The sequence below is a fragment of the Amia ocellicauda genome, chromosome 4 (genome assembly GCF_036373705.1).
Source record: "Amia ocellicauda isolate fAmiCal2 chromosome 4, fAmiCal2.hap1, whole genome shotgun sequence".
Lineage (NCBI taxonomy): Eukaryota > Metazoa > Chordata > Actinopteri > Amiiformes > Amiidae > Amia > Amia ocellicauda.
In genome coordinates, this window is record NC_089853.1 from 245067 (window position 1) to 265672 (window position 20606).

At 50.8% G+C, this 20606-nt stretch overlaps 1 protein-coding gene across 4 annotated transcripts; it reads right to left on the bottom strand.

Moving 5' to 3' along the window:
- Positions 1-790: 790 nt before the first annotated feature.
- LOC136747497 (protein phosphatase 1 regulatory subunit 12A) lies at positions 791-20226 on the bottom strand. 4 transcript variants are annotated; one of them, XM_066700350.1, is made up of 25 exons: positions 19903-20226; positions 17436-17566; positions 17079-17197; positions 16702-16882; positions 16454-16598; positions 16269-16343; positions 16108-16193; positions 15279-15445; positions 15072-15172; positions 14422-14721; positions 8889-8971; positions 8717-8800; positions 8462-8563; positions 8219-8329; positions 8048-8138; positions 7820-7945; positions 7525-7645; positions 7213-7310; positions 6959-7024; positions 6761-6780; positions 6381-6471; positions 2536-2640; positions 2346-2396; positions 2101-2154; positions 791-1952 (listed from the first exon to the last, which is right to left on the bottom strand). In XM_066700350.1, the coding sequence occupies exons 1-25, from the start codon at positions 20176-20178 to the stop codon at positions 1866-1868; spliced, it is 2871 nt and encodes a 956-aa protein (XP_066556447.1). In that variant the 5' UTR covers positions 20179-20226; the 3' UTR covers positions 791-1865. The 4 variants fall into 4 exon arrangements, with proteins under 4 accessions (XP_066556447.1, XP_066556446.1, XP_066556445.1 ...); XM_066700349.1 differs by having other exon boundaries at positions 8462-8545; positions 15279-15469; XM_066700348.1 differs by having other exon boundaries at positions 2101-2151; positions 15279-15469.
- Positions 20227-20606: the final 380 nt, after the last annotated feature.

Sequence of the window (20606 nt, forward strand, 5' to 3'; positions counted from 1 at the left end):
TCTGCGGCTCGTCTGGTATTCTCTCTGCCACGATTCGCACACGCTACTCCACTGCTCCGCTCCCTCCACTGGTTCCCGATACCGGCATGCATTCAGTTCAAGACTTTGACCCTCACCTACCACTGTCTTGACCACACTGTACCAAGCTACCTTCAGTCACTGTCAGGACAGCAGAGTCCCTGACCCCGTCCAGCGATGACTCAACACACATCTGTCCAGACGACTCGTATTTTATATTAACTGTAATGTTGCTCTAGTATCCTGTGAGTCGCCCTGGATAAGAGTGTCTGCCAAGAAATCATGTTCAAATAACATCAGAGAACAGTAAGAGTGCAGTGACCCTCAGTCACCAGTAGATGGCAGGCCAGTGCTGCGCTGGTGCGTCTGGCCGGCCTCCCGGGAGCAGCCGAGCTCCAGGGGAACAGTGGCGGCTGTGCCCTTATAAGGCAGTGATCGGCCAATCCTCTCTCCCTCTCTCGGTTTCTTTCATTCTCCCCCTCTTTCTCTCTCTCGCTTGCTCTCTGGGATATTTACAGAAGATTCGTGTGGTCGAAGACTCTCCCTTATTAGGAGCGGGGGAGAGAAACAGGAGAGTTACACAGTCCAGAGCTGAGAGAGGGGCATCAAAACAGACAGAGAGAGAGAGACAGAGGGAGAGGCAGAACGAGGGGGGAGAAGAAGAGACGGATAGCGACGTGTACAGACACGAAGCCAGTGAGACAAGAGGGGGACAGAGGAGACAGGGATGGAGGGAGAGAGCACACCAATGAGGGGCGACAGGTGACCAGGCTTCATTCAGAAGTGCTGCTGCAGTTTAATATATTAGAAAATGTGAAAAATATTAATATGGAAAAACAGCGAAAAACCAAAGGATTATTTCATCAGCCACACTGTCTTAAACAGGAGTGTTGTACACAAATATATCGGTACTCCATTCCCTCAGAGCTGTGGACATAACGACAACAACAACAACAACAAAAATAATAATAATGAAGGATTTGCATATTAGTGTTTTTAAAAAATAACGTCAATCATTAACATAATGTGCAATGACCTTTTGACCTTTACACTGAGGTACAAACAGGAGAGCTGATTGGTCGGCTGAATTGCATTAAGGAGACGGAAATGAGCCACAAAAACCACAAATAAACACAAACGAATAAGGGGTCCTTGTGTTGTAATTGTCGCTCATTGTTCTTGGTGTTCTGTGCGTCCTTCATGTTACTGACAGTCCAGAGTGTGCACAAACACACACACAGACACGCACAGGCACAGACACGCACATACACACAGCATGCAAGAGTGTGCATGTGTTTGTGTGTGTGTGTGAGCGACACAGGGACACAGGGAACCAGCTGGAATGTGAAGTGAAAGCCTGGGGACTGGAGAGCACTGGAGTGGAGTGGACTGGAATGTACTGGAGTGGAATGTGCTGTTGGACTGTATTGTACCTACACTGGTCTATACCGCACTGTGTGTGGGGGTGTCGGTGTGTCAGTGTCAGTGTCAGTGTGGGAGTGTGGCAGTGTTGGAGTTTGTCTGTGGGAGTTTGGGAGTGTGTCAGTGTGGGAGTGCGTCAGTGCGTCAGTGTACTGGGCACGGTCGGCGTGGTGTCCGAGTGTCCAGGAGGGAGATGCACAGCTAACTGTAGTTCCCGCTTCCAGGGCCTGTTAGCTATTAAGGTCAAAGGTCAAGTTAAAGGTTGTGTCAAAGGTCAGCTGAGGGTGCTCTGTGTGACTCTCTTCTCTTCTCCTTCATTTCTCTTGTTCTTTGGCACTGTGAGGCATTTGTACTGAGAGACTCCTCTTCCTCTTCTTCTTCCTCCTCCTCTCTCTCTCTCTCTCTTCTCCTCCTCCTCTCTCCCTCTATTTGGACAGTTTGCTGATGACTCTGATCAGAGCTGCGTTCTCATCCTTGAGTCGCTGGTTATCAGCTTTCAGATCCCCCAGCACCTGAGAGAGGGAGGGAGAGAGGGATAGAGAAAGATAGAGAGAGGTAGGGAGAGAGAGAGGGAATGTTGACTGAGCTATCAGTGACCAATCAGCTGTATGGACAGGGTCGGGTTTAATGATCGGGTGTATTGAACAGGTGACCTCTGACCTTTAGCTCCTCCTCCAGCTCGGACACGCGGTGCTCCAGTATCCGACGCTCCTGCTGAGAGAGGAGGGGTCAGAGCACCACAGCCAATCACAGCACAGAGAAACACCAAGGGGAGGGGTCAGAGCGCCCCAGCCAATCACAGCACAGGGACATACTGAGGGGCGGGGGTAAAGTAACCTTAAGGAATCAGCACAAACATCTCTCACAGAAATCTAGGACAGGACGCCCCTCCCCCCCTCTCTCACCTTCTTCTCCAGCTCCAGCATGGCGGAACAGTCGGCGAGGCGCTCTTGTCTCTGTGGGGAAGCATTTCAGTGTTACACAGGAGGAGCAGCCCTGCTGACACACACACCTGCAGGGAATGACTCGTATTACAGTGTCAGTGTGGAGAAAGGGGTCAGTGAGACAGCGTGTCAGGGCGGTTCTGGTTCTGACCTGTGTGGCAGAGTCCAGGTCCAGCCGGGTCTGGGAGACGAGGCGGTGGGTGTCCTGCAGCTGACTCTGCAGCTGGCTGTTCTCCCGGGACAGCTGCTCAAACAGCTGCGCAGACAGAGAGAGAGAGAGAGCGAGAGACAGTCACATAGGGACAGCTGCTCAGACAGAGAAAGACAGTCACACAGTGACAGCTGCGCAGACAGAGAGAGACACCCATAACAACACAAGAAGTTTGCAATCGAGAGGAGCCCATTCGCGCCATCGTGCTCGTTTGGTGTCCATTAATAACTAAGTGATCCAAGGATCCTATCCAGTCTGTTTTTGAATGTTCCCAAATTGTCTCTTCAGCCACATCGCTGGGGAGTTTGTTCAGATTGTGATGCCTCTCTGTGTGAAGAAGTGTCTCCTGTTTTCTGTCTTGAATGCCTTGAAGCCCAATTTCCATTTGTGTCCCCAGGTGCGTGTGTCCCTGCTGATCTGGAAAAGCTACTCTGGTTTGATGTGGTCGATGCCCTTCATGATTTTGAAGACTTGGATCAAGTCCCCACGTAGTCTCCTCTGTTCCAGGGTGAAAAGGTTCAGTTCCTCAGTCTCTCAGTAGGATGCTCCTCTATTTTCTGTCTAATCATTTTTTCCAACATTTACAGGTGATGCAGGTGAGACTGATTGGTCTGTAATTTCCTGGCTCAGTTTTGTCCCCTTTCTTGTGGATTGGTATGACATTTGCTGTCTTCCAGTCAGTTGGCACATCCCCTGTTCTAAGTGTCATTTGGAATAATCGAGTTAGCGGCCTATAAATAATTTCCCTATAAATAAGTACTGTTGGAAATATCCCATCTGGCCCAGGTGATTTGTTTGTTTTTAATTCTGCTAGTCCCTTTAGTACCTCCTCCTAATTTATCCTGATCTCTCTTAGGGTTTGACTGGACTGGTTGTTAACCTGTGGCATGTCATCTGTTTTTTCTTTTGTAAAAACCTGTGAAATACTCATTTAGAACATTTGCCACATCTTGTTCGTTTTCCAAGATACCTCAATTTTTGCCCTTTTTCTGTTTCACTTCCTCCTTTATTGAGCTCTTGCTGTTGTAGTGCATTAGTTTTAGCCCTACGTTCACACTGCCCGCTCGCTCAACTCGCAAATTGCTTAGTCGGCGGCGCGCTGTTGCTGAGAACTGCACTGTGTCACACTGCCTGCTCGCAGGGGGCGGGTCTTATTTTTAAACTAGCCAGTATAAAAGAGAAGGCATTTCAATATGCAGAGCACATCTGCCTCCAATTGGTTGTCGCCGAACTCCGTCACTGCGCGCTCGCTGCTAATTTACATAAAGTTGGTCATTGCTCAACTCTCAACTGTCGCTGCCGCCGGGAAATTTTGTCTCCGAGTGGATCTGCTCTGTCGCCGGGATGCGGTTCTCATTGGAAATGAATGGCAGCGAGTCGCTGTGTCGCGCTAGCGAGCGGGCAGTGTGAACGCACCTTAAGAGCTATGTTTCTTTCTATTTACCTCTTTGCTTTCCTGATCCCTTTCTTAAGATCTCTTTGCAGCTCAGCTTGTAAGCGCTATACAACATTTTCTTTCTCTTGATATTTTTTTGCATACCTCTATTAAACCATTTTGGCCAGTGTTTTTTGGTCCTCAGTTTGCTACGTTTTGGTACAAATTGCTCCTGAGCCTCAAGTAGTATATTCTTAAAATATACCCATCCATTTTCAACTGAATCTGTATCCAATGTGCTCCAGTCTACCTCTTCTAAGTGCCGCCTCATACCTTCAAGGTTTGCTTTTCTAAAATTGTAGACCATTGTTTTAGACTTGGACCTTGTTTTTTTGAAATAATGGCTCAAAGCTAACCATATTGTGATCACAAGTTGCCATTGGTTCTCTAACTAGTGTCCCTCTGACTCTATCTTGGTCAGTTGAAAAGATCTAGTCAATACATGCGCTCTCTCTGGTTGGTTCCCTGACAAATTGAGTTAGAAAGCAGTCATTTACCATCTCAACCATTTCTATTTCTGTTTCTGTAGACCCCACTGGGCTTTCCCAGTCTAAGTTTGGGGAATTTAAATCCCCCATTATAACAGCCACATCCTTGCTACATGCAGTCCTGATTACACTGTACAGTGCAATATCTTGCTGAATATCTGAGTTTGGTGGTCTGTAACACACTCCTACCACTAATCCGCCGGATCTTTTATTCAAAAGTTTCACCCACAATGATACTGTTCTGTTCCTGGGATCTATTTTGAGTTCTTCTGCCTCAATGTCATTTTTCACATATAATGCTACCCCACCCCCTCTTCGATTTTGCCTGTCTCTCCTAAACTGTGTGTATCCTTCTAACTTGTTTTCATCCCCATCATTTTCTGTAAGCCATGTTTCTGTCACTCCTATAACATCACAGTCACACGCCAGCACTGTGGCTTCCAAGTCTAACATCTTGTTCCTGATACTCCTGGCATTGAGGTACAAACATTTCAGGACTTTCCTACTGGCAGTTTCCCTTGGTTTTCTTTCCTTAGAGGAACATCTCCCATTGTCAGAGCTCCCTGCCCCCCTGGTTTCTAGTTTAAATGATTCTCAATTTCACTGCACATATGCTCTCCCAATGCATTAGCCCCCCTTCTGTTTAGATGTAGACCGTCCGGTTTGTACAGGTCCCATCCCATCTCTCTCATGGGCTGACTGACCAATTCTTCTATATCCCTAATACAGCGCAGATCAACAAGCTGAGCCTCAAGATCATGAACCTTGATCTCAGGATTTCAACCTGTCGACAACGTTCACAAATGGAATCTTCTTGGATGAGTTCATCCAGGAAGACAATCATTCGGCAAACCTGACACTGTAGTGGCCACATGCTTCTAAATGTTAGTTTTAAGTCTCTTAGTTTCAGATCCATAGTAAACTGCTTAACTTTTTGTGACTGAGAAACAGTGCAGCTCTCTCAACAGCTGCTTTAAGTAGCTTTTGTCTACCTGCCCCCAATTCACACCTAACTGGCCACACCTGGCTCCTCCTGCAACAGAATTCCTGCTAGTCCTTGACAAAATCTCCCTTCTCCAACCCGTTCACTTTCACCAACTCAGCAGCTGAACTGAATTGACTTCAATTTAGGCAAACTACAGACAATGCTAATGTCAATTAAGGCAAACTTAAAACAAAATGAGCAATGCCAAGACTGGTCTGAAACAACAAGTCAAACAACAAGATGGCTGCCTCTCACCTGTACTCTCCTGTCTCTCTCTGTGGCAACTTGTAAACTGTCACACAGGGACAGCTGCACAGACCGAGAGACACACAGTCACACAGTCACAGCTGCGCAGACCGAGAGACACACAGTCACACAGGGACAGCTGCACAGACAGAGACACACAGTCACAGCTGCGCAGACCGAGAGACACACAGTCACAGCTGCGCAGACTGAGAGACACACAGTCACACAGGGACAGCTGCGCAGACAGAGACACACAGTCACAGCTGCGCAGACTGAGAGACACACAGTCACACAGGGACAGCTGCGCAGACTGAGAGACACACAGTCACACAGGGACAGCTGCGCAGACTGAGAGACACACAGTCACACAGGGACAGCTGCGTAGACTGAGAGACACACAGTCACACAGGGACAGCTGCGCAGACAGAGACACACAGTCACACAGTCACAGCTGCGCAGACCGAGAGACACACAGTCACACAGGGACAGCTGCGCAGACAGAGACACACAGTCACACAGGGACAGCTGCGCAGACTGAGAGACACACAGTCACACAGGGACAGCTGCGCAGACTGAGAGACAGAGAGAGAAACACCCCCCAGCCCTGCCCAGCAGCCCACTGTGCTCTGACCTTCCTGTAGTCCTTGGTCTCGGGGGCAGAGCCGGAGCGGAGGGAGGAGCCATGGCTTAGCAGGCGGTCATTGGTGGAGGAGGAGTGACCCCTGAGAGCGAGAGAGAGGTTAGTCTTGAGTGTTTACTGACTGACTGTGTCGCTCCCTGTCGCCCTGTCCCTGAGCACTGCACTTGTCTGCCTGCTTGCCTGCCTGCCTGTCTGCCTGTCTTCCTGTCTGCTCTGGCCAGGCTGATGTCACTCCATCACGCAAGTAAAGCTGTTTTGAATTGAATTGAGTGGGAGGAGACGGTGGGTGAGCGAGAGGACTGTATATTTAGCCATGGAGAACAATATGTAAAAACAAACTTGAATAAAAAATGTATTTGATAAAAACGTACCTGCTGTTATACCTGTCAACCTGCAGAGAAAAAGACAGAGAGAGAGAGAGAGAGAGAGAGAGAGAGAGTGTGAGTATGATAGAGTGGGGAGAGAGGGGAAGAGGAGAGGAAGAAACACACACAGACAGGAAGTGAGACAGACGGACAGACACAGACAGAGAGACGGACAGAGAGATAGAGAGACAGAGACGGACTGACCTGTGCGCGGGGGTCCTGCACACTACCCCCCCCTTCTTCCTCTCCGCTCAGCTCATTGTCGTCGCTCTGTAGAACACAAGAGGTTGCCACTGTCACACACACTGACACACTGAGTGACACTCTGCCTGCCTGACAGACGCACTGAAGAACGGACACAGACACACTGTAAACACTATAATACACTCTGTTAGACTAACACACAGTAACAATATTAATACAGACGGCACACTGTCTTTCCTCCCTCTCTCCCTCACCTCTCCAGTGCCGAGCCCCGCCCTCCTCCTCCGCGCCCGGCGTCGCTCTCGGATTCCCAGCTGCCCCTCACTCTCCACCGCGCCACCCTGCGGCCCATCTGAGGAACGACACCAAACACACATCACACATTCACACACACAGGGAGAGGGGAGAGAGTGAGCGAGCGAGAGAGGGAGAGCGACGGCACAGTACAAAGAGACAGAGGGAATAGACAGTAGAGACAATACCAAGAGAGGGAGAGAGAGAGAGAGAGAGAGAGAGAGAGAGAGGGAGGGAGATTGAGAGAGAGGGAGGGAGGGAGAGGGTGCTACCTTTGACCTCAGTGCCAAGGGTGTCAGAGGTGCGGCTGGATCGAGTTGCTCCCGTAGGATTCGTCAGACCCAGCAGGTCTGACTTCTGCAGATTAGCGATCCGTGACCTCCAGCTGACTTCCTGTGCAGTGACATCACTCATTACATCATCACTGCTCTTACTAATTGCATCATCATACTAGACACTCATTACATTACCAATGTGTTGTCATTAAATCACCAGTCAGACGCACTGCTACACAACAGCTTCAGGAGTGCCTCTCCCTCTCTCCATCCCTCTCTCCTCCACACTCACCCCCTCCTCTCCTCTCCTGTGTTTGCTGTCTCTCTCTCTCTCCTCCTCTTCCTTCTTCTTCTCACGTTCCTTCTGCTCCGTCTTTATGGTCTTCTCTGCCTCCTGCAGGTCTGTCAGTGTCACGCCCTGTATCATCACACACAATCACACACACACACAGATAGTGTGGGTCAGTGATCTTTATGATCAATGTGGTCAATGTGGTCAGTGTCAGTCAGTGTTCAGTACCTGTGTGGACCGGCGGGACTGGCGGGCATGTCTGGACCGCGCTCTCCTCTGGGCCTCAGCCTCCTCGTCCCGCACTGGGGTCAGATAGGACCTGCGCACATACAGGGGTCAGAAGAGCTAATTCATAACACTCCCCCCCAGTGCGTGTCCCCGGGGGGCCCGGCGTCTCACCTGCGCCTCTCCTTCGCCTCCCCCTGGCCGGCTGTCGCGGTGACAGGTGCTGTTGTGGCGGGTGTCGTCGTGGGAACAGGATCCTTCCTGTCCGCCAAGTCCTGCGCCAGTCTGGGGGGGACACCGCAATACAGCGTGAAGGAGAGTGCGGAGACTGAGAGACACTGAGACACACAGACACACAGAGAGAGACACTCTGAGGCGTGGGCGTGTGTGTGTGGGCGTGTGTGTGTGTGGTGGTACCTCTGCGCTGTGAGGCTGTTGAGGCGGCTCAGAGTAGAGGAGGCAGTTGCCGTGGTTACAGAGGTTGCCGTGGTGTCGTCAGGTCTGCGTCCAAACGAGGAGCTGAATCAACAGCAACAACAACACTACACAACACACTACACAACAGCACAACACAACAACACTACACAATAACAGCACAACAACACTACACAACAGCACAACAACAACACTACACAACACAACAACACACACTACACACACAACCACACTAACCTGCGTGGGACACTGGGGGCGGGGTCAGTCCCTGATTGGCTGTTGAGGCGTCGAGTGTAGGAGGAGCTACGTGCGAGTGAGCCACTGAGAGAAAGAGAGAGAGTAATGAAATTCACAGTCGAGCGCTGAAAATAAAGCGATGACAGGAGCCTCCTCCTCCTGCGTCTCGCACCTGAGGCCGGGCTCCAGGCTGCTGTCGGGGATGCTGAAGAGGCGGCGGGTCGGGGTGGGGGGGACACGGGCCGTACGGGGCTCCTGGGGAGGAGAGAGAGAGAGTAAGTAAAGCTAGGCTCACACTACACGACTTCTACAATCCAGCCCGGTTTTGAGAGCAGTGGCAGCTCACACAGTTCATAGAACGTGTCTTTTGCGCTGTGAAGGAGTCGCACGACAGATCGCTTCAGTACAGGGTCACGCGCTTCTCGACTGCTCTGAAATCCTCTGCCACGACACAGCCTTGAAACTCCCGTCTCACAGAAACACGTGATCCATCCAGAGAAAAAGTAAACGAACATGTACCTGGACATTTACAGATGACATTCATGTAGCACAGATGTCCGCAGTTCTGTGCACATCTGCGTTGCTCCACCAATAGGATCGGTGGATTTCTGTGCAGAACTGCAGAAATCTGCGCAACAAGAACACAACCACAAGCCGCTGTTGCTGTTGGCGTGTCTGTGCGGACAAACACTGAAAGCAGAGAGAAAAGACGATGGGTGTGAAGACATGGCTGGCAGGCGAGGGCAATAGCCTGTCACTCTGTGAGAGCTATAGCTGAGCGACACATGGGTGACATCCATCCCATAGTCTGAGCAGCACAGAGTAACCAAGTCACTAAAACTGGGACTCAAGTCGAGTCTTCTAGGAGTAAAGACTCGAGTCAAGTCACCTATCTGGCATGAGTCACTGAATTATTAGTTCCAACTGGTCAAGACATCTTGATTTAATCTGATTATTTTATTACAGAAAATCAGCAATATATATACCGTAAAACTTCAATTAAATGCCCCCCGGCATTAATTCCAAATAACTGCAAGAAGCCCTGGCGATTGTAGGAGACCGGCATTGTATTAAACATTCATAAAAAAAGACATTGTGGACTCATGCAAGTAAGAAGAGCCTGAAACATTGCATCATTGTAGAAGTAGGGTAATAGGCCAAGCTTTTATTTAATTATTTTGTAAAAAAAAAATATATATATATATATATATATATATATATATATATACACTCACCTAAAGGATTATTAGGAACACCATACTAATACTGTGTTTGACCCCCTTTCGCCTTCAGAACTGCCTTAATTCTACATGGCATTGATTCAACAAGGTGCTGAAAGCATTCTTTAGAAATGTTGGCCCATATTGATAGGATAGCATCTTGCAGTTGATGGAGATTTGTGGGATGCACATCCAGGGCACGAAGCTCCCGTTCCACCACATCCCAAAGATGCTCTATTGGGTTGAGATCTGGTGACTGTGGGGGCCAGTTTAGTACAGTGAACTCATTGTCATGTTCAAGAAACCAATTTGAAATGATTCGACCTTTGTGACATGGTGCATTATCCTGCTGGAAGTAGCCATCAGAGGATGGGTACATGGTGGTCATAAAGGGATGGACATGGTCAGAAACAATGCTCAGGTAGGCCGTGGCATTTAAACGATGCCCAATTGGCACTAAGGGGCCTAAAGTGTGCCAAGAAAACATCCCCCACACCATTACACCACCACCACCAGCCTGCACAGTGGTAACAAGGCATGATGGATCCATGCTCTCATTCTGTTTACGCCAAATTCTGACTCTACCATCTGAATGTCTCAACAGAAATCGAGACTCATCAGACCAGGCAACATTTTTCCAGTCTTCAACTGTCCAATTTTGGTGAGCTTGTGCAAATTGTAGCCTCTTTTTCCTATTTGTAGTGGAGATGAGTGGTACCCGGTGGGGTCTTCTGCTGTTGTAGCCCATCCGCCTCAAGGTTGTACGTGTTGTGGCTTCACAAATGCTTTGCTGCATACCTCGGTTGTAACGAGTGGTTATTTCAGTCAAAGTTGCTCTTCTATCAGCTTGAATCAGTCGGCCCATTCTCCTCTGACCTCTAGCATCAACAAGGCATTTTCACCCACAGGACTGCCGCATACTGGATGTTTTTCCCTTTTCACACCCTTTGTAAACCCTAGAAATGGTTGTGCGTGAAAATCCCAGTAACTGAGCAGATTGTGAAATACTCAGACCGGCCCGTCTGGCACCAACAACCATGCCACGCTCAAAATTGCTTAAATCACCTTTCTTTCCCATTCAGACATTCAGTTTGGAGTTCAGGAGATTGTCATGACCAGGACCACACCCCTAAATGCATTGAAGCAACTGCCATGTGATTGGTTGGTTAGATAATTGCATTAATGAGAAATTGAACAGGTATTCCTAATAATCCTTTAGGTGAGTGTATATATATATATATATATATATATATATATAATTTGCTTTCCAAAGATACAAACATTCAATGTATGCTGAACTACACACTGGATTGGTACTGACCACTGCAGACCGGGAACACCCCACAAGAGCTGCAGTTTTGGAGATGCTCTGACCCAGTCGTCTAGCCATCACAATTTGGCCCGTGTCAAAGACACTCAGATCCTTACGCTGCCCATTTTTCCTGCTTGTAACACATCAACTTTGAGGACAAAATGCTCACTTGATGCCTAATATATCCCACCCACTGACAGGTGCCATGATAACGAGATTATCAGTGTTATTCACTTCACCTGTCAGTGGTCAAATGGTATGGCTGATCGGTGTATATTTACTGAAAACAAGACAGATGCGTAACCCGGCATTTATTAGAGAACGGCTTTCGTTTACATGATTATGCAAATCAACCCGGCGACTATTGGAGACCGGCTGCTATTTGAGACCTGGCGAGTATTGGAAGTTTTACGGTATATATATATACACGTGCTGAATTGGGTTGGATGTACAGTTGTGAATAATACCAAAATTAAACAAATATTTGCCCTGCCCTGTAACTGTTTCAGACACCGCATGAATGGACATTTGATGGGATTTAATTTCATATGGAGACAATAAAAACTGTCAATATGTGTGTGTATCAGAATGTGTGTCTCAGTGTGTGTGTCTGCTAGTGTGTGTGTCAGAATGCACGGGCATAGGTTTGGTTTCAGAATTACAGGGGCATGCATTTCGTGTTGGTGGGGTGCAGCTGAAAGCTCGTCGGCATTCATATCGAGGAGTGGGGGCAATTTAATGTTCTCTCAACATTACATAAAATATGTTTGTGTGTTACTACACGTGTAAAAAAACACACAACAAACAGAAATAATGAAAACAATCTAAAATCAACAGTAATTTTGTGATATTTCAGGTTCAGCTCCAATATGATTTACTGTGAGATACGGGATTAACCCTCACAGTTTTGCACTGACCTCTGAATGAATATTACAAAGAAAACAAACAAAAACAAAAACGGGAGACTAGGCAGATATGCACAGAATCTTATAAGTTATCCAATGAATTCACAGTACCTGTGCAGATTGTGCAAAATGCACCACCATGGCTTGATTCCTGCTTGACATTTGTGCTGTAGTCGAGTCTTTTAATATCAATGACTCATCAAAAAATGCGACTCGAGTCATTACAACTCTGATCATCGCATTGTAAGTACCGTCTCGCACCCCGACCAGCTGCTTGTCATCACGATCAGTGCATATTTGTCAGGAGGGCCAAATCTGGCTAAAATTGTGTTGCATGACCTTAGCTTGAGAGAGAGAGAGAGAGAGAGCGTGTTCACACCCTGCATCCAGACCATCAAACTGACACAGGGACACACAGGGCTCAGACTAGACAATGGTTTGACCGTGAGATTCACACATGCAGCTGTGTGCAAAGTACACCCCCGCCCCCCAACGCCCAAATGGCACATTCCAACTGGATAAACTCTAGGCAGCAGCCTCATGTCTGGCCAGAGACCCCTATGCCAGAGAAACAACGGCCCCCGTGCTGAGAGTCAGTGCATCTCTGGCCAGCCTGGCTCTGAGAATCGTAGAGACCGGAGGGACTCTTCAGGGAGGTTCAGTGGCTGTGTTGTAGACTGCACCTCACTGATTGTCTTATTCATGCATTCACTGTCCGGCCACAACCCCCCTGTTGGACCACAGTCAGATCACTGCGTTTCTGAAGGGAGACAGCAGCTCAAACTCACAGCGCCCGGCCCCACAGCTACACGGCCTCAGACACACACACAGACGGGCCTCCAAACAGTGAAGCAACCAGGGTCAACACTACTGAGTGACTCCATTAACACCTTCCTCAACACACAGGAGCAGCCCCCTGCACCGGGGCTGCGTCTGTCAGCCGCATGCATCGCTGAGACACTGGAAACAGCAGCTGCCACGACACGGAGAAGAAGAGACACAGAGGCAATGCAAAGGCTGTGATGAGGAATGGCAAACAATACAGGGAAATCGAAGACCATTATCTAATGAGAAACATCACCCACCACAACACCCAGACTACAAACACAACACCAGAACAACAACACACACCCGCAGACCCCCAGCCAACAACAGAAACACACACCCGCTGAAATCTGCATCGACCTGAACCAGCTCTGGGAAATGTGGAATAACCTGGACTTGGCTGAAGACTACAGAGCCGGCGTTATGAGACAGAAAGACTTGAAAAAACATTTAGAAAGCCTGTGCACCGACGTCCAGCAGAAGCATCTGACCACAGAGCAAAAACAAACGACTAGAACAATCGGTTGAAGAAAACCAAAATCCCACAGGCTTTCCCTTCACCCCACAGGAGCTCCAGGCATTCAAACCCAATGGCATCAGCCCTGAGCTGCTCAAACACAGCGCCCCCGAGGAGGAGGCTGGTCTCAATCTGGTCAGCCTAGTGCTGTGTTCAGGCTGCTGTCCTGACATCTGGACCCAGGGCCTGAGCCCAAAACCCGGGGCGTCTGTGTGAGCAGCAGCCTGGGGAAGGTGTTCTGCAGCATCATCAACGCCCGGATACTGGCCTTCCTCACCACACAGTGTCAGAGTCATTCTACCAAAACACTGCACACCCGGCCATATTTACACCCTACACATCCTCACACACAAACACGTCCAGCAGGAAAACAAGGGAACGTGTTTTGCTGGTTTTATTGACTTTAAGAAGCCATTTGACTCTATCTGGCATAAAGGACTCCAGTATAGAAGGTCGTGGGAAAGTTTAAGACATGACTAAGATCTAGACATTCAGAAATATTGGTGACAGAGGGACAGAGTTTGTCTCTCGGGGCTGTGGGGCGAGACAGGGCTGCAGTCTGAGCCCAACACTGTTCAACATCTACATCAGTGAGCGGCCACAGTGTCGAGCGGTCTGACGGCCCTGGCCTCGCTCTCCTCGACACAGAGATGCAGCTCCTGCTCTACAGAGGACCTGGTGCTGCTGTCGCTCACAGAGCAGGGGCTACGTCCTAGGGGGCTGTGTGTGGGGACACCAGCCTGGGGGACTCCACTAGACAGGTGCTGGTGATTTGGGGAGGGAGAAAGAGTGAAGAAGAGGGGTGTGCTGGTATATATCCCGCTCGTGTGTTGCTGGTGTAGTGAGTGTGAGGCGCAGGGCTGCTGCATTGTGTCAGATAGTGTTGGGTGGCATGTCCGGCATGCGTTGGTGCTGCGTTGGCTGACCTTGTTGTCCGATTCGGTGCTGCTGAGCCGGGGGCTGGAGGCGGAACGAGTCACACCAGAAGTGGAGTCTGGGCCACGGCCAGGTTCCTGATTGGCCCCTGCCAGCGAGACCCCGCCCAGCGTCCCCGAGCTGCCGGTCTTCCGCAGGGAGGTCCTCCAGGAGCCTGGCGGCGCCTCTCTCTCCTTCTCACACTCCTTCTCCCTTGCTTCTCTCTCCTTCTCTCGCTCCTTCTCCCTCTCCCTGCGCTCCTCCTCAGCCACGCGAGCTCCGAGGGGGGGGCAGCCAGGGGGCTCAGCCACCTGGTGGGAGGAAGGATTGACTCATTAGTTAATTAGTAAATTGGTCAACTGAAATTCCACAGGCAGAGACAAATAAGAGGCAGAGAAAGAGGAGATGTCACATGGACAGATAAGAGCAACAGACAGACAGACCAACATACGACAGATGCACAGACAGACACACTATTAGACAAACCAAGCAGAGAAAGAGGAGATGTCACATAGACAGATATGCTGACAGGCAGACCAACAGACAGAGACAAACAATGGAAGATTCAGGACAGACAGAGAGACAGTGAGAGAAATATTAACAGAAGACAACTAAACAATTGTAATGTAGTAATTAGTTAATTAAGCAGGGCCACGCCCACCTTGCTCTCCTTGGCACCAGCTGCTATGGGAGCAGTGGGGGGGGCAGGGCTGCGGAGCTTGTTGTTCAAGTTGTTGATGATCTCACGAGTCTTCACCTTCTCTGGAATGACAACAACACAATATTAGCACAACACATCCACAACATCAACATCCACAACACATCCACACTTACAGCAGTGTGCTGTGTGACTGACAGACTCCCTCACCTGACTCGGCGTCGCTCTCTGATTCGCTGTCGTCCTCGGAGCTGGAGCTGCTGGAGCCTCCCACCTGGGCGGGGCCGGGGGCCTCGTCCTCCTCGTCCTCGGGGGGTGGTGAGGGCAGCGCTGGGGGGCCGTGCTTCTCGCGGTCGTGCAGGGAGAACTTCTCCTTGCTGCTCATGCGAGAGATAGAGCTCCTGGGGGGAGGCCGACCGGGGAGGGGGAGGAGGTGGGCAGCGTGCAGTGACCAATCAGTGAGGGAGACACACACAAGGCATGGCCAATCAGTGAGCGCGGAATGGGATGTTTCCCGGGCAATGTCAGTCAGACACACAGAGACACACTGTAGACACACACACGCAACACACATACACTGTGTCTGTTTGTGTGTGTGTGTGTCAGTATGAGTGAGTGTGTGTATGCGTGTGTGAGTGTGTGTCTGATCGCTCGGGAACATGGGGTTGAGTGCGGGGTAACCCAGTGACATCACCGCACAGCACACCACTCCGTGACGCGGTGAGAGATGACATCATCGCCGCCGTGACAGAACACAAAACTGGCGACGCTGTCACTCTGACACACACACACACACACAAAAACAACCAACTAAAAAACAACACACAGAAAATACACAATCAGAGCCTCCAACTGCCCCCCCTCCTGCCCCTGCCTCCCTCTGGAGACAGTGTATATATTGACTGGAGACACAGACTGAGACACAGAGACAGATGGACTGAGAGGCAGACCGAGACAAATGAAAAGACAGAGATACAGACAGAGATGGAGAAACACGCAGGGGGACAGGAGAGATGGACACAGAGACTCCGGATCTGACCTGCGGGCGCGGGGGGGGGCAGGCTGGAGGGGGGGGCTGGTCTCAATCAGGGGGGGCTGAGAGAGCTTCTGCTTCTCTGACTGCAACTGAGAGAGAGAGAGAGAGATTCATACAGACAGACAGTCAGACAGACACAGAGACCCGGACGGACGGACACTCACAGCCTTCTGTGTCTTGCGCAGTTCCTCCAGCAGCTCCACCACCTCCTCGTCGGCCACATCGAAGGGCGTCTGTCCCTGAGAGACACGGACGGACAGACAGACAGCGCTGAGTGTCACTGCAGTGCAGAACAGAACACACCTGAACTGCCTCCCTTCCCTTCCTTCCTTCCCTCCCTCCCTCTCACCACGTTGTTCTGCGCCTCCATGTCACACAGACTCTCTCCCAGCAGCCTGCAGGCCTCGCTCTGGCCCCAGTGGGCAGCAGCATGGAGTGGTGTCCAGCCATCGTTGTCCCTGCTGTCCACCTCCACTCCGCACTGCAGCAGCACCCTGAGAGAGAGCGAGGGAGCAGAGAGAGGAGAGGAAGCACACACTATTAGTAACATTGCTCCCCTCCCCCTGCCTGCCCTCTCTCTCTCTCGTGTTCACTCACTTCATGGCCTCTATGTATCCCTTGGCTGCGGCGACATGCAGGGCGGTGGCTCTGGTCTTGGGGTGGGGGGTCAGGACATTGACCCCCGGGGCCCCTGTGACCCCTGAGCGCCCCAGCAAGGCCAGAGCGTCCTGCAGCAACAGCCTCTCCTCCTGCCGGCGTGCCGCCTCCACGTCCACACCTGAGGGGGAGAGGGGGAGAGGGGGAGAGGGGGAGGCAGAGAACCAGGAGGGGGATGCAGAGGGGAAACAAGTTTTAGTAAAATACACAATAGTGCAATAAAAAAGTGCTGTTTTAAAGGGGCGGGAACGTTGTTAAATGGGCGGAGTGCTGTTTTAAAGGTGCGGGTGCATTGTTAAAGGGGCGGGCAGACTCACCCTGTCTGTTGATCTCCTCCCGCAGCAGTCTCTCCATGGCCGAGTCCTGCGCCACGTCCAGGGGCAGCTCCCCCTCGCTGTTCACCACGCCCACCTGCGCACCCTGCGCTATCAGGTACCTGCAACACACACACAGGGCTGCTGCTGGACTCACACTGTCACACACACACACACACTGCCACTGTCACACACACACACACACTGCCACTGCCACTGCCACTGTCACACACACACACACAGTCACACAGTGCTACTGCTGCTGGACTCACACTGCCACTGTCACACACACTGCCACTGTCACACACACTGCCACTGTCACACACACACTGCCACTCTCACACGCTGTCACTCACTCACCTGGCGATCTCGACGAAGCCGCAGGAGGCAGCGGCATGGAGGGGCGTCCAGCCCTCATTGTCACACTGATTGACATCACAGCCATTCTCCACCAGGTACCTCACCATGTCCACACTGTCATCTATACACGCCTGAGGGGTCATACAGCACATGAACACGACTGTGATACCAGTCTGCCACTCCGTCAGTCAGTCAGTTATAATGTAATAAACAGAATTCTTCCGTTTTTCCTATAATTCACCAGGAAGCCCATGGGAATAAAACAGCAGCTGTCTGAGGGGGAAACAGCACAGACGTGTACAGACATTCATAGAGCGGAGAGCAGAATGTGAGGAGGACAGAGAGAGAGAGAGAGAAACAGCAGGAGAGGGAGGGAGGGAGGCAGAGGGTGTGAGAAAGTCAAGATCAGAGAGAGAGGGAGGGAGGGAGGAAGTGATGGAGATGGAGAGCGAGCGGATTCTTCCTTCTCTCGGAGTTCTGGAATGGAAAGTTCACAGCCGTGTATATTTAATTTGGGTTGCCAGGCAACCAGCCCACAACATTATATAGCAGGGAGAGGGGGAGGCGAGGAAGAGAGGGAGGGAGGGAGGAAGAGAGGGAGGGAGGGGGGGAGGGAGGGAGGGAGAAAGGAGAGAAGTAATGGGTAGTGCCCCTCTCGCTTGCGCTCTCTTCCTCTCACTCGGTCACCCTCCCTTTTGTAGGTCAGTGTCAAAGCGTCCGGCGAGAGAGAAAGAGAGAGACAGAGGTTCTCTCTCTCTCTCTGTTAGGGACTCTTCCCAGAGAGGCTGTTGGGGTCAGAGGTCACTGTTTACTGTGGTTATTTTGGGCAGAGCAGTCCTGGGAGAGAGGGGGGGGTGTGTGTGTGGGAGAGAGAGAGAGAGAGAGGGAGAAAGCGAGGGAGGGAGGGATTGTGGGAGAGAGGGAGAGAAGTATCCACACACACACACAAACTCCCTCACACACAGACAAGCACCACACATGCACTGTAGACTCACACCATGACACACACTCTCTCTCTCACACACACACAATACTACAGTGCACAGATACACATGCTACACTCACACATGGCAGAACAATCACTAATACGGAAGGAATGGAGGGAGGGAGAGAGAGAGAGAGACACACAGACATGCAGCACTGTGGCTCTGGCCTTGTTTGTTACATTAGTCTCCAACTCTGTGACACTGGCCCGGCGCTACACTATGACTATCTATCTATCTATCCCTCCCTCTCTCTCTCTCTCTCTCTCTCTCTCTCTCTCTCTCACACACACACACTGTTTTTTCCTTCTTTCTTTCTTTCTCCACAACAATGTCGCTCTCTGACCAACACACTTCCTGCCCCCCCGACCAAAGCCCTTTCATTCCCCGATACTCGACACACTTGAGCCGGGCTCAGAGAGCAACTCCACCCGCGGTGCTGTCCCAGTCTCCGGAGAGGGACAACTACATCTTCTTCTCATTATTCATCAACAACACTAATAATACCAGTAACACTCTTATTAATAACTGTAACTGTGTGAGACTGAAACTTCAGGTTTGACAGCGAACTGCCTGAACAACACAAATTCCACCACAACCACAGCACAGCACAGCACAGCACAGCACAGCACACAAACCACAGCACAGTACAGTACAGTACAACACAGCACAGCACAGCACAGCACAGTACACAAACCACAGCACAGTACAACACAGCACACACAACCACAGCACAGCACAGTACAGTACAACACAACACAGCACAGCACAGTACACAAACCACAGCACAGTACAGTACAGTACAACACAGCACAGCACAGCACAGCACAGTACACAAACCACAGCACAGTACAGTACAGTACAACACAGCACAGCACAGCACAGTACACAAACCACAGCACAGTACAACACAGCACACACAACCACAGCACAGCACAGTACAGTACAACACAACACAGCACAGCACAGTACACAAACCACAGCACAGTACAGTACAGTACAGTACAACACAGCACAGCACAGCACAGCACAGTACACAAACCACAGCACAGTACAACACAGCACACACAACCACAGCACAGCACAGTACAGTACAACACAACACAGCACAGCACAGTACACAAACCACAGTACAACACAGCACAGTACACAAACCACAGCACAGTACAGTACAGTACACAAACCACAGCACAGCACAGCACAGTACAACACAGCACACACAACCACAGCACAGCACAGCACAGTACAACACACAAACCACAGTACAGCACAGTACAGTACACAAACCACAGTACACAAACCACAGTACAACACAACCACAGCACAGCAAGCGCACTCTGCTGCCGTGCACAGCGCCAGGTCTGGGGAGAGGCAGCCCAAGAACCCAGCTCTACTCGGCTCGGCCCGGCCCGGTTCGGTTCGGTTCGGTTCCCTTCTGCTCGGGTGACGTGTCGCTGTGTGTGTGTATGTGTGTATTTGTGTACCTGGTGCAGCGCCGTCAGCCCGTCAACGTTGGCGTGATTGATATCGGCTCCCTGTCTCAACAACTCCGCCACCTCCTCCCGATCCCCAGCCGAGCAACTAGCCATGAACACGGCTCCCTGGGCGAACCGGACCCGGGACCTCCTGCCCCCCGGGCCGCAGCCGCCACGGGCCCGTAGCTCCAGACCGGTCGTGTCTGTGTCGGAGCCCCGCCAGCGTCGCAGCTGCTCCTGTCGCTTCTGTCGAGCCGCTTCCGACCGGGAGCGATCGTCCGCCATCTTCGTCCGCCTCTCCCGGGCTGACAGGGGCTCCGTTTCGGGAGAGAGAGAGAGGCGAGCCGGGGCTCAGCGCCGCGCTGCGCCGCCTGGTGGCAAACATCCGACACTGACGCAGCCTCTCTCTCGCACACATTACACACTCCAGTACAGCATATGGTGCATACTCTCACACACACACTGTAATACAAAATATCTACACTATACTGTACTGTATATAGACACCTGGAGCACACACACTGACTGTACTGTGCTGTATATAGACACCTGGAGCACACACACTGACTGTACTGTATATAGACACCTGGAGTACACACACTGACTGTACTGTATATAGACACCTGGAGTACACACACTGACTGTACTGTACTATATATAGACACCTGGAGTACACACACTGACTACTGTGCTGTATATAGACACCTGAAGTA